The sequence below is a fragment of the Montipora foliosa genome, chromosome 7 (assembly GCF_036669935.1).
Source record: "Montipora foliosa isolate CH-2021 chromosome 7, ASM3666993v2, whole genome shotgun sequence".
Classification (NCBI taxonomy): domain Eukaryota; kingdom Metazoa; phylum Cnidaria; class Anthozoa; order Scleractinia; family Acroporidae; genus Montipora; species Montipora foliosa.
In genome coordinates, this window is record NC_090875.1 from 26,768,329 (window position 1) to 26,782,786 (window position 14,458).

The 14,458-nt window shown below is 39.7% G+C and overlaps 1 protein-coding gene across 3 annotated transcripts in view; it reads left to right on the forward strand.

Annotated features, from left to right (window-relative positions):
- Nucleotides 1–14,376, forward strand: part of LOC138011618 (ETS-related transcription factor Elf-4-like) — an 18,557-nt gene extending 4,181 nt beyond the window's left edge. Inside the window, exons 1-3 of one of the 3 annotated variants that reach the window (XM_068858705.1) lie at nt 7,116–7,318; nt 10,302–10,728; nt 12,714–14,376. In XM_068858705.1, the coding sequence (XP_068714806.1) occupies nt 10,357–10,728; nt 12,714–13,034 (693 nt within the window). In that variant the 5' untranslated portion in view covers nt 7,116–7,318; nt 10,302–10,356 and the 3' untranslated portion in view covers nt 13,035–14,376. Of the gene's footprint in view, nt 1–7,115; nt 7,319–7,388; nt 7,539–10,301; nt 10,729–12,713 lie in introns of those variants that run through there. The other 2 variants (XM_068858706.1, XM_068858704.1) reach the window with 2 other exon arrangements.
- Nucleotides 14,377–14,458: the final 82 nt, after the last annotated feature.

Sequence of the window (14,458 nt, forward strand, 5' to 3'; positions counted from 1 at the left end):
GATTCCCCGTGTTTTGAATATCTGTAGCGTTTACAGAACATTGTCAAACAGGAAAATGCAACTTGTAGGCGATGGAGATCGAACAAGTCATTTCGAAAATGCCAAAACTTAAACCCAGACTTTGGCAAAAAACAGTTTTTAAGTTTACCAGTTTCAGTGCTTGGACTCCTTCAATTTGACTACTGTCTGTTTTTGCTGTTATGTGGTCTCATCGATCAGTAGTCCATTCAGAAGATTACGCCAAGCCGACCACATAGCTGAAGGAAAGGCCAGACCACAACACCGGGAACTACATGACCTACTCTTTTCGACTAGTGTGTTGGATCTTTAACGTCCCTCAGAGTTTATGAACATTGAAGGGTTGAGATACAGGGCCTACGGTTTATAGTCCTTATCCTAGAAGACTTGAAAGTTTAACCATTGAACTGCATTTGCGGGTGAAATTACAAAGGCAGCACTTTCTCCTCAGTTATTTTAAGACCCTGAGTGTTGGTCCGGCCGGAGTCGAACTCACGACCTCCCGCATGGCAGCCCGATGCTCAACCAACTGAGCCACAGGCCCGCACTAAGAACTATAGGATACTCAAGCTCGATCGCCAAGTGATAGCATCTCAACATGGCGTGCATTTCATCGCAGTGGGTTTCCAAATGGGAAACCAAGGATTTATCAGGACAACCAAATTCACGGATTTGGCTGCCCGGCTTTTGAAACAGGGACAACCTGGATTTTATTAAATTTCGAACACTGTACATCTCGCAGATATTCTGATTCTCCTAAACGCAAGGCTTCTCTCGACGATGCAACGAATTTTACGTACTTGTCACAAAAATACCTGCACCTTTTGCCGCAGCGATGTTGTCTGCCAGTGGATTACGTTTGCGCCAGTTGTTATATAAAGACGATAAATTGTCCATGCTTCCAAACAAGTTACACCCAGAGTCTTTTCATAAAAACATTGAAAGTGGAATCTCTTTAGTTCCAAGAACGCCCTGAGAATATACATAGACTAAGAGTCAGTTTATTTCGCTTATTTGTTGTTATCCTTGCCTTTTTACCACATCTGCAGTAATTACGTTTATTGACCCCAGAACATCTGAAGAACGATATATATTAATTAGTCCCTCGATATAACGAAATTCGGGCCTCTTTGATCCACGTATTAAAAGTGGGAGTGGGAGGGGGGGGGGGGGGTGTTGAAGAGAATACTTAGGGAGGGAAGGGATAAAAAGCGGAAAGGGAAACGTGTGGTGACTGGCGAGAGAAAAGTAGCCACTCAGGATTTGATATGAGGAATGAAATTTCCCAATATTCCATGGCACTTTTACTGTCCTCTTTATGTGAGGAGAGCTGAGAGGATAATGCAAAACCCATAAATCAACGGAGAAAAACCGATGATCCGTAACTTACAGTACGGACCGAGAAAAGGAGGTTAGTAAGATATTTATTATATCTGTGAGGTTAATCCGGCGCGCGGGCAAAGAAACTAGTCGAAGTCAAGCGGAAGGTTCAATTGCTACAAAGATTGGCGTGTCAAAATCCGAAAAATCAAAATCTTCTTGGCTGTTTGAAATAGTTTCTTGCAAGATTCAAACAGTTTTGCAAGTTTATGTAACAGAAACGACATGAAAAACTTGCTAGATAATGTTTTAAATTTAGCGGGCTGTACAGCGGGCCCGGAGGGGGGGGGGGGGAGGGGAAGAGGGTGAACTCCCATATCAAAAGGGGAGGGATGCTCGACGGAAATTTTTAATTAATCCCTAAAGGAGACCAATCTGGGTGTGGCCCAGGCTTTTTTCTATTTTTAACCCTAACAGAGACTATATTTTCACTGACACGATAGGCACGAATCTTGCGTCACTTTAATGTTATTATGCTTTTGGCGTTCTCGCGCATTGCCCTATTTAAACAGCGAGTTTCAGGTTATTTCGACCTCTTTTCCCCGTTACGCTTAAGGCCAGCGTCACGTTGTTTTGTATTCTTTACCGTTCGTCGCCGAAGCTCATGGCCGCACTAGTTGTTACCCGTTGATATTAACCCAGATGCTTTGGCTGCTCTTCCTGTTGTCCCGCCTGCTGCTCTACCAGCTCCAGCTGCGCCATCAGCTCCGGTGGCAGTCATGATGGAGGAGGACAAGGCGCGCCAGCTTCACAGCCCGAGGTTTGTGGTTTCGAATTTAGTTCTGCTACCTTGTTAGTCTTTGTCGGCCAAGTGTCTTACCGTCTCTTTTATATTTGGTCGTGTGTTTGGCCGTGGTTTTTCTATACCTTGTAAGTTCGATTATTTTCTACACCGTTTGGTCGTGTGTTCGATGGAAATTTGGCGGTTGGTCGTTAGTTCGACTGTTTCCTAATGTTTGTCGTTGGTCGTCAGTTCAACTTTTTCTTATGTTTGGTCGTGTGGTCGACCGTAGTTGTTTGTCGCTAGTCGTCAGTTCGACTATCCCTTATGTTTGGTCGAGTGGTCGACCGTAGTTGTTTGTCGTTGGTCGTCAGTTCGACTTTTCCTTATGTTCGGTCATATGGTCGACCGTAGCGTTGTTGATCGTAAGTTCGACTAATTTCTATTATGCTCTATCGTGTGTTCGGCCGTAATTGTTTGTTGTTGGTTTAGTTCGTCTATTTCTTTTACATGTTTGGGCATTTAAAGTCCGTAGTTTGGATGTTGGTCGTCAGTTGGACTATTTCCTAATAGCCGCTCGTATATTTTGGTCATTAGTTTCTTTCGAAGTTTTGCTTTTATTGTAAATCATTCCACTGTTTTCTGCTTTGTCCGTTGTTTTTAACTAGTAGTTTGCTTTAGTCCAGGGATTGAACCACGTAGATATTGTTTCTCAGTGTGCTCAATCGTTGTTGAGTTGTTTATTTGTTTTACGGTTTTCTTCATTTCGTGGTAGGTTTTTAACGGCGGTTCAGCTTACACAAATTCGAATTCGTGGCGCTGTTTTATTACTTTGTTTGTTAATACTTATTTGCATTTCATTCATTTAGTACCGTATTGTGTTCTTCCGCGTGGAATTAAACACTCCCTTTCACGTGTCATTCACGTTAAGTCTAGTCGTTTTGTTTGTGTAAGCTGAAGTTTGATGTTTCGCTTACATTATTTTAATTCGTTCCGTTTTTTGGGTTTATCCCTAGCAAGCGCCCCCTGAGGCTTTTGCCGATTTGAAAAAAGAGCTGGATTTGTTGCGCCAGCAACACGATGCCGGTAGTGTTGACTCAGCTTTGGGTGTCCTTCGTCAACTCCTCGCTCGCCCAGCAGGAATTTTTGACCCTCGTGCTTCTCTGGCAGCTTTGGAGCAGCTGGTTGATGTCGCCAGAGAGAAGGCCGATGACAGAGCCACCCGTTTCGGGATTATCTTGAGACAGACCCGAACCCTGCTTTATAATCCTTCCTTCCAGTACCTTCTGCTTAAGTTGATAGGGAGCAAAGAAGAATTGGCCATTGCAAAGGAGATCCAAAAGGCTTTGAAGCAAAGTCCTCCAGTTTATTTTCCTAGGAATTCTAAGATGTCTAGAGTTCCCTCGGGTCCCCACCCTAGGCAGCGTCAAGCACAAGTATGTTATTCTTGCGGCAAACGGGGCCATTTCGCTATATCCTGGTGGTCTAATCGTAACGGTGCTATCAACATAAGATAATCTGTATTTCCTTTGTTCAATAAAAGTGTTTGAATTTTCCAGTATTTTTCGCGTTTTATTTTCTTTTGTCTCTCTCCCTGTCCACTTGCTTGGCCGTGTCCAGAAGGGTAATCTAAATATACACCCTATAACTTGTCTTCGGATGGGTTCCTGGTCCGGTTCGGTTAATGGGTCTGGGTCCCCTGGGTCCCTCCCCTTTTCTTGTTGTTTTGCTTTAACCGCTTTCTGGGATCCTTTACTTTCCCGTTTTGCTCGGCGTTTTATTTTTGTTTTGTGTGCGTCCTTTAGATTTCTATCTATTTATTTGCCCGTACTTTGGTTCAGTTTACATCCCGGAGCGTTACTGAGGAGTGGTGTGATTGGGAAGGAAAACCTGCTAGCTGGACCGGCCCTCTTCCGTCAATTCACATGGTTTCTTCTGGTTTAGTTTATGCCTCTCCTTCTATGGTTCGGTTTCCAGACCCTGGAAAATTTTCAGCTGGAAATCTGTACAAGTGCATGTTTGCCTGTTTGGAAGTCCGTCCTTCAAGACTATCCAAAAGGATCAAGCATCTTCAGGTTCAGGGAGTTTTTTTGTCCCTTTTCATGGTACTTTCCAAGGCCGTCGCTACAGTAGTGGAGAACCCCCAAGCATGATTTTCCCTAATTCTACTTCGTGTGAGCGTTTCAAGAGCTTTGTTTCTCACACAATTTTAGACCGAGTCTCTAATGTTTCCCTTCTCGTCTGGGGTGAAGTGGGAAAAGTTAGGCCACCGCATTTAGTAATGCCTATTACAGTGGAACCTACCAAACCTCGCATGTGTCATGACGAAAGATTCCTTAATTGTTGGATTAAAGACTCTCCGTTTTCATTAGACTATATCACCGACCTTTCCCTTTCCCAGATTACGTTTGATGATAAGAGCGGCTATGACCACGTGCGCCTCCACGCTACCAGTTTCACCTTTTTTGGTTTTGGAATCGTAAGGATGGTATTTTGTCTATACCACTATTCCATTTGGATGGAAAACTAGTGCTTTTGTATACCACAGCATCGGAATGGCAGCCACTAACTACATTCGCTCCCTTGGGGTTCCTTGTTCACAGTATATTGACGACACACTGTGGTCAGCTTTGTCTAACGTCTAAACAGGTTTCCTACTCTAATGCTGTGGGGGAAATGGCAGCTTTCATCGCCTGTACCATTCTCATCTCCTTGGGATATTTTATTGGTCTCAAGAAATGTGTGCTTCAACCTTCTACCGCGGTTAGGTTTCTTGGGTACATTTGTGACTCTCTTAAGCAGGCTTTTATTCTTCCACAAGACAAGCGCATTAAATTTGCTTCTCTCCGAGAATCAATCTTAGAACACAGAACAGTGTCTCTAAAAAAACTTGCAAAAGTTCGCAGGGAAAAGCACGTCATTCGCCTTACTAGTTCCTGCGGCGAAGTTATTTTCTAATGCAGTATATCGGGCTATCTCCCACTGCAACAAGACGTCCTCTTCCCAGTTCCGTATTACTCAGAATCTCCGTAAAGAGTTTATTCATTGGAGGTTTTTGGATTCTTGGGAGGGCTTTCTTCCCTGGAGGGATGAGCGTCATCTTCACCTCAGGATACTCTCCGATGCTTCCTTTTCTGGCTGGAGTGCCACTCTTCAACTCCCACGAAGTCCACCCTCGGAATCTCGTGTTTACTGGGATGAGTCCACAAGCAGGTTCTCCATTGCGGCTAAGGAAACCCGAGCTCTACTCAACGCGGTCGAAAACCTGTTAGGTCAAACCTTCAATGCTAGAGTTGACGTTTTTGTCGATAACAAAGCTCTTTTGGATAGCTGGGAGAAGCAAATTTCCAAATCTCCCATCATTTCAGATACCCTCAAGAATTTATTTCTTTTTACGATGGCTCACAATCTCTCCTTGACCTTGCATTAAGTACCATCCCAGCTAAATCCTGCTGATCCTCCCTGTAGAGTTTTGTCTGACCTTGATTGTACGCTCACTCCAGATGTGTGTAAACTGTTAGATTCCACGTTTGTTTCACACTCCATTGATTTGATGGCCCTTTCATCTAACACACGTTGTGATTTTTAAGAGAGCTCGTTTTCGCGCCTCGGATTTTACCCTCCCAGCGTTATATTTATGCTAGAGATCTAGCCCTTTTTTGTTTAAAATTTTTCGCTGGAGACGGGGCGTCTGGTTTGTCTGACCTTGTCTGAACTCCCCCCCCTCCCCCGACGGCAGGCCCTACTGTAGAATACGGCCCGCTAATTTAGCCAATCACAGCGCGCGTACTATCTGAGAGATATAATAAAGTGTATTAAGATGATCAACCCACCTACTAGCAGTCACTGTCTATCCTAATTTATTACTATTAGTGTAGCTGCTACAGCACTTTCTCTATACGTGTGTACAGTTGGTATGAGCTCCCAACACTTTGTTAAAAAAGTGAAATTTTGCTAATTAAACTAAAATTACGGAAGTACTTTATATACGAATGTTACGGAAGACTTGATCGAACTTCCTGTTATTTTCTTGACACTATAAATATATTGCCCTGTTGCACGTGTTACTTGGTCACACTAGCTTGGTCACACTAGCTTGGTCACGGTAGCTTTGCATATCGGATCGTGATTTCAAATGAAACTCAGTGCCTCCGTCACCCCCAGTGTCAACGATGAACTGAAAAAATGGCACTGAACGCTTTAGGGGGTTCATTTAGTTTCCATTTTGTACAGGGTTATTGAACTGGTCTGCACCAATTTTATACTTGGAATACAATTCAATTTTATTTTACTTGAGGCCTGCAAAAGGAAGCTTCTGTAAAGTCCAAATCCTGTATTAAGCTTTGCTGTTCTTCTTCGTCTTCTCGTCAAGCAATTTTATCCGTATCTAAGATTATTTTTCAAATAGCGTATTGATTTTGTTACCTTTTACTGAAGCCAAAAATTGGAAACGTAGTCTTCGAAGTAAGAGTTGTAATCTTCTCTGCCTTGCTTGCTCTGGAGTCCGCTACTCTATGTCAGCCCTGTTTATCGCTTCAGAACACATTCTGGAGGCTTAATACGTGGTTGTTACTACAAATATTATTGTCGTACCCGTTATTAATTCGCCAACCGTTTGTTGGCCGTTAAAGGAATCACTTTCAGTGTCCGGTGGTTGATAAAGAATTTTGACGTCATTGTCGTGTAAACAGCGAACTTCGCTAAATTTGCCTTATAAAAGTAGCGTTTTGTTGTGAAAGCAATAGAAAAACACTGATATCATTTTTTGTGTAGAATTTATGGAATATTGACTTCACACCTTTCTAGTTTCTATCACCGTCTACCAACAGCTCGGCTTTTGCATGCCGGTTTTCATCGATGCAATCTCGTTACGAGGCAATCGAGATGGCGCTCGTTCCACGGGACTGCCAGCGTGCGTGGCGATGCGTGCGTGGCGATTCGTGCATGACGGCAGCGGAAGACGATATAGTTAGAGCTTCCTATATTAATATGCGGATCACCGGCGTCAGAGCCGTTTTCCTCTTAAGTGTTTTCAAACATCTATGCTTCCAGAGTTGCTCAAGCATTGCAAGCTTATGGGTTTCGAATCATAATTCTTTTTCATTCTGAAACAGGTTGATTGGTGGGTGATACTCTCTATTCAGGTAGCAGACGGGACTGCTTTATTTGGTACTTCGCCCTGCTGGTGGCAACTCAATGGTATGACGACTGGAAAATCTTTGCAGCTTAATCGTATAACTCAGTCTTTGAGTAAATTTTCTGTTCAATTTGATTCAGCCGATATTTCGAACGTGTGTAGTGATACAATTATCGAGTGCATCGGGTCTAGCAAGATGCAAAATACAACGATCAGGTTAATCAATGAGTTTGAGTAATGAAGTTGATTAATTAATCGTTATGGCTTCGCTTAAGATGGCAGGTATGTTTTTTTTTTCACTGTTCCAGATTCAAATGTTGTGGGTCACTGGAAAGGATCCTAATTACTCACAGTAAAGATTATGTTGTCATAATGGTACCGTGCCACATATCTGAGGTTCATGTGCATTAGTTTTGTTATGCAATTTTCGTTGTCTGCATCGACATGCAGGTATCTGTGACAAATATCGTTGGCTTATGCACTGATTAATGCACTAGTAGTTTCAACATACTTGAAAAAAGTATAGAATCTGCCCATAAATTAATCCACGCTTTCATCACAAGCAGATTGGACTATTGTAATTCACTTTTATACGGACTACCCTACTGCGCTCTCAGTAAACTGCAGCGTGTTCAAAACGCAGCTGCAAGAGTCCTATATCTAGCACCACGGTATTGCCATATCACACCTATACTATACAAATTACACTGGCTACCTGTAACGTTTAGAATAGATTATAAGATTATTATAATCACTCACAAAGCAATCCATGGTACAGCTCCTAATTATTTATCATCTCTCGTAAATTTTAAACCTAATTCTTCCTACAGCCTCAGATCAAATAACAAATATCTGCTTTCAAATCCAGATTTCAGGACTCTCCCTACTCTTGGCGATCGAGCCTTTGTGGCCGCCGCACCAAAACTGTGGAATAATCTTCTGTTAGATCTTAGATGCACTTCTGATTTTAGAGTTTTTAAACGTAATTTGAAGACTCATCTTTTTAAAAAAGCTTTTTCTGATATAGTATTGTAATTTATAGACTAGATAATTATTTATTCGTGTAATTTTTTGACTATATAGTGTTATATATTGTTCTTTTATTGTAAGGCGCATTTGAAAACTGTATAGTTGAATTTGCGCGGTATAAATAAATTTTATCATTATTATTATTATTATTATTATTATTAAAAATACTCTCACTCTCTTCGGCAACAACTGAGGACGTTGAAATGATTACAACCCAGTGGTTACTAAAATTTAAGGGGGCACTGTGTCAGGCAGCTTCAAATTCACTTAAGGTGGTCAGAAATATAGTAAATTCACAATTGTTGGTAACTATACGCACCATAAGACAATAAAAAAATATTCTCTAATGTTTTCTTCGGCTACACTTCAGAATTCATTGAACTGGGTTGCATGATCTTGGAAAAGTTATTTCTTCGGGCTTCTTGAAAATATACGTCACTTCTTATTCATATGTGCATGAAGTATTCTTCCTAAGAGAATTTTCATGTGAATAAATAGGTATAGATAGTTCAGTTTAACCAAAAACTATCGAATGTCTACGGCAATCTCTCTTTTCTGAATAGGAAATCGAATGGACAAAATGACTGCTGTATATTTTATTAGTACAGAGCAAGCCGCGATTTATTTGGGTTATTCGATTCAGTGACTTATTATAAATAACGTTTCGGGGGTTGTTGTTGCTGTTTTTAATATGTCATCTCATTTTGCACAACTAGAGGTGAATGGCACTTTACCTGGTGAAATTTATTAGACATTATTCAGAGGCTACACAACATAAAACTTTTAATTACCGTTTGTAGAGTTCAGTTGTTTTACTGAGTTAGTTGCAATGAATGGCTTAAAATGTCCACTTGAAGTAGTGTGCTGACTGTTTGAATGTGGTTTCTGTTGTTATTTTTTCGGTATTCTTAAAAAACCTAGAACAAAGATTGAAATGGACCAATAAAGATTTGCATACTACTGATTTACAATATTTTTGAACGTTTCAGCAAGCATTTGTTTTGACTGACAGCTCAGTCAACTTTCAACTAAGGAGCGAGTTAAGTCATCTGATATTGAATTTTATATTGCTTGACCGGTAAATCGTGGAGACAACTTCCTCCAAATCAACTTGATTTAGCCATTGCGTAACTGTATTACTTTTTTGCCGTATCGTGCTCTGTAATAATGGACACGTTAATTGGTGATTGCACTATCTTTGCAACAAATTACCTTGATGCTTTCTGTTCATCATATTGAAAGGGCTCCTCAAGTTGCATCAACTATGACATTTTAATAGTGATATAGCCTAGAGCCTCGGGAAGAGGAGAACCATTAGTCATTGATGGTTAAATAGCATTCATTGATTTATCCAACCAGAAAAGTGTTAACTGAATTATTCATTTGTTCTTATCAAAATTCCAGCTTGCTTAATTAACTGAACAAATATCCCGGTGCATTTTTTGATTCAATGTCTGCTCTATTGTAACGTTTCTTCTATAATAGTCTTGAAATGAGCCCAGATAAGTTTTTTCTTTTAAGTAAGATATTTTACTGAGTCAATTTTCTCCATCGCTGGTCTTGCCACGGGCCGGAGTGTATTATTCTGCTGGCATGCTGTAAAAAGAATGCTCACCGCAAGGTTAAGTTGTTCAGTTGGAAGTAGGGTTAGTAGTAAACATGTGTTACTGACGTCCATTGAAAGCCTAAGCTTTCCTTTCGATTGCCGCGATAATTTTTAATGAGGACAAAGTCAACCTTTAGTCGAAAGAGAAGCTAATATGCATGAGAATTTGAACCCCCCCTCTCTACCAATCATGAGAGACTATTTGATGCTAAACCAATCAGGTTTCACAAATTTGCTTTTTACCCTTGGCCACTCTTATATATCTAATAATCAGCATACAGTACTGTCATTAAGCAAAGAAGCCGTTATTGTCGACATTTGAAGGCTCGTGATCTTAAATTTAATTTACTTTTCCACATCTGTAAATTTTGAGTTAAGAAACATCCGATTCCTTTTGATCCTTTTTCCAGCAAGTCGTTCATAAACGTTGTTTTTACACCCGTAAGGCTTCTCAGACACGGTGATATGGCAGGATATGAATTCAAGATGGACAGTGAAACGCGGGAGAAAAATCGCAGCGTCAATTTTGAACGATGCGTATCTAAAGGTCTGGATTGTTCCACACCGCAGACATCCTCAACTGTTATCCGGGGTTCCGGACAGCGGAAACGATTCAAGAACACTCTACACCTATGGGAGTTTCTTCTTGAGCTTCTCGCTGATGACACCTGCAAATCGATCATTTGTTGGGAAAAGAAAGAGTGTGGAGTGTTTAAGCTCATCGACCAACACGAGGTAGCCAAGCGTTGGGGGAAGCTCAAACAAAATAAAGACATGAATTACAGCAAACTTAGTCGGTCTTTGAGGTTGTACTACCAACAAGGAATCATAGCTAAGGTGAGCCAGCTACAAAGCAGAAAATAACATTTATATACTCTTCAAAATACATGGTAGATATAGTTATCTTTGTTTTAGGACAGGGCCCCCTCAAGGCTCTATTTTAATGATTCGCTTTCAGGATATCTCATTGATACTCGAAGGAACCATGTCACATGAGGGGATTTAGTTTTCTTCAGGAAAAACTGCAAAGGAATCAATCCCAAAAAAATTTCCGTCTGTGTGCAAAGCAGTTGTGCAATACCGTAATAATAGAGTTTTGGCCATTACACAAAGTACAAGTGTTTAAACGTGTAAAACATGGCCCAAATTGTTCAAGTTTAAACCAATTTCCATATTTTCCATCCTCGTTCAATTCCGAAGACGGTGAATAGTCTTTAGTGCAGTAAAAGTTTCTTCATGAACACTAACCAGGCAGCTTTCATTCAATTGTTGAATTACGATTAGAGCGAAGTTAGGGGGCAATTGGAATAGCTTGTAATTTGCGCGGTCAGTTTGTTCGCTACAGTTATATATTTTCTCTCATAAATGCAGTATTTGTTTCAAGTATTCATCTGAACCTAAATTGGCCGGGACAGTCGAGCCTTCAGATGCAACCATGGTTACCCCACATTTTTCGACAATTAATGAAGCAAGGCATTAACTTTTTATCATGTTTCAGAGTTTTCAACGCTGCTAATTACTGCGGTCTCATTGAATCAGTCAGTGCAGGTTGGAATTTTGGTCATAAATGGGCTGGTCTGAAACATGAACAGCTTTTTAAAACATCTTATTCTTGAACAAGGTGTTATATTCTAAAGGTAGTCAAAACCAAAGCGTGACGAGTCTAAATATAGTCCTAAATTACTAGTTACCATTTATATATTAATCATTTAAGCTGACAACATGATTTATGACCCGATAATGTTTCACCAATAGGCACTGCATGGTTCTCAAGTTGTCTTTTGTGTTATCGTTAGCCCAAGTAATGATTGCTTGGTTACTGAAAAGAAAGCAGAGGTCTGTGTTGATTCCCTCGACCGAATGTTTATTACTGATGGCTAAAAAAGAAATACATGCACAAAAAGAATTCTGCATGGTGCTGTGATTGAATGAAGAATGAAAAGTGATCTCTTTATTTCCCAACATTGTAACCGTGGATAATTTAAAGATGCAACTGAGGGATGTTATTCGCTTCAAAAGCATCTAAACTGGACAAGTTTATTCCACTTTAACAAAAGGCACTTTGTCGTTCATTTACAAATATGAGTTAGAAGTGTTTGTCAGTAGATAGTTGTATTCTTACTATGTGAAGATTGCTCTTGTGTACACAGTAACTTACCATCGATTATAAGGTGAAGTTAAAAACAGTTTCTTTGAAAGAAAACTGATTCAAGTTAAAAGCCATGGTGCAATTGGCCTAGTATTCTACACTCGACTAAAAGACATATCCCTTTCTATAGTTGAACTCACATCATCAAATAGTAAGCTAGTGTGTAATCTATTATGTGTGACCAGCAACATAAATGATAACGATAATGATAATATTAACTTAAGTGAAGTATCGGTCTTATTAATCTAACTTGCAGAGGACCTCTAGACTGGTGATCAAATCAAATGTTATTCTATGAGTGACAAACTTTAGTGCTCAGAGGTAAACCTCTCTAACAAAGTCAAGTCGCATGTGACGTTGAGAGTGCTCATCTGTATGAAAGATACCTAGCAGTGCTTTTCTTTGGCGTAGTTAATTCATTAATTGTGCGGTACAAGAAGGTCATAATGTATTTGATGGGAGAAACCCAAAATCTCTCCACTCAAGTAAGAGCTATGATAGTACTGTTCATTAAGCCGCATTATTGATTATTGAGTCGAGATAAAATCGTTAAGTGTGACCAATCAAATGAAAGTTAGTGATAACTGCTTCTTGTATTGCCGTTAGTTGAAGGTGACTTAGGTTTTGAGCTCTTCATTTCCGTTCAATTCTATTGAAATTCTGTTCTCTGCAGGTTAAAGGTCAAATGCTGGTGTACAAGTTTAACAAACTTCCTTATGAATACCAGCCAGGAGTAACCAGATCATGGTATCGACAGAAGTTTGTAGGACAAGACACAAGCCCTCTGCCTAAAATGCAAACTGAACCTCCAGCTTCAAGTTCCTTGTTGTGTCCTACCAACACTCCTCATTGTTTTACCTGTCCTGATTCCAGACAAACGTGTTGGTGCTCAGATACAGTTCCATTAACGTCTTTACACTGCATTTCTAAAAGCAGAATCTTTTATCCAGTTTTTTGGCCAGCAGAATTCCTTAGCAGGGCACTTCCTTTGTAAAAAGCCAACCCTTCGTCAATAAATTGACTATCCTTTAATTTAGTGTTAATGGAAAAGGTCTTGCACATGAAGGCGTCCTACTTTCATGTACATACAACCTCACTGGCAAATGGAAAAGGTCTTGCACATGAAGGCGTCCTACTTTCATGTACATACAACCTCACTGGCAACACACCTTATTTGTCAATATATTTTGTTATTTTGAAACTTGTCCATCCAATCCTCACATTTAAGCAAAGATATTTTTTAAATCAACAAGAACATGAAGACCCATTGTAATAACAATCTATATTTTCTTCAAGACCGCTGGATTCAACGACAAAAAAGGTTTAAGAGAAGATATGATAAGATAAGAACTTTATTTAATGAGGCTATGTCACGTTATTTTAGAGTGTTTAGAGCAAATCTCAACCTCACTGGCAAATGGAAAAGGTCTTGCACATGAAGGCGTCCTACTTTCATGTACATACAACCTCACTGGCAACACACCTTATTTATCAATATATTTTGTTATTTTGAAAATTGTCCATCCAATCCTCACATTTAAGCAAAGATATTTTTTAAATCAACAAGAACATGATGACCCATTGTAATAACAATCTATATTTTCTACAAGACCGCTGGATTCAACGACAAAGAAGGTTTAAGAGAAGATATGATAAGATAAGAACTTTATTTAATGAGGCTATGTCACGTTATTTTAGAGTGTTTAGGGGAAATCTTTAGTTAATCACGAGTTAAAATCTCGAAAATGGTAATGTGGAATTCCTTTACTGATAAAATTATCGTTACATTACAAACAAGATGATTCTGAGCAAAAATGACCTTTATCCAGGCGATTTGCCATGACTGAGTTGGAAAACGTTGGACCGACTTTTTTTAAGATTACCCAAAGGCAATCCGTTTCAATCTTGTCCATTTGTGTCCATCCATGCTTCTTTTTCCTTTTCTATATTTTATATTGTCAAACTGTTTGAAATAGTTATTGCAATGTTTCATTCTACTTTTTGAGCATTTTGCGTGTCATGAAATTACATATTTTGCGTGGCATATCGCTTTTAATTATTATAATTGCAGTAGAACGACTGCTAATCGGGGACACTAAAATCTAGTTGTTACTCTACAAGAAATGAGAATTGTTGAGGATTCTGTGAGCATTTCAGGCAAAGATTATTCGTGTAAGACTCGAAAAGGTGCCTTATATTCTTCATTCAACTTTATCGTTTGAAATTGGCTACTTCGCGGGATCTGAAGCTTAGACTCTGGACTGAATATTAATATGTCAGACTTTCTTTCAAATGATCTTAAGATGGTTTAAGAGTAAAGTTGTACTAGAATTGGACTACTTCAGATCTGATGCTTAGACTCTGGAACTGACTAAAATGTAAGGCTTTCTTTCAAATGATCCTAAGACGTTGAAGAGT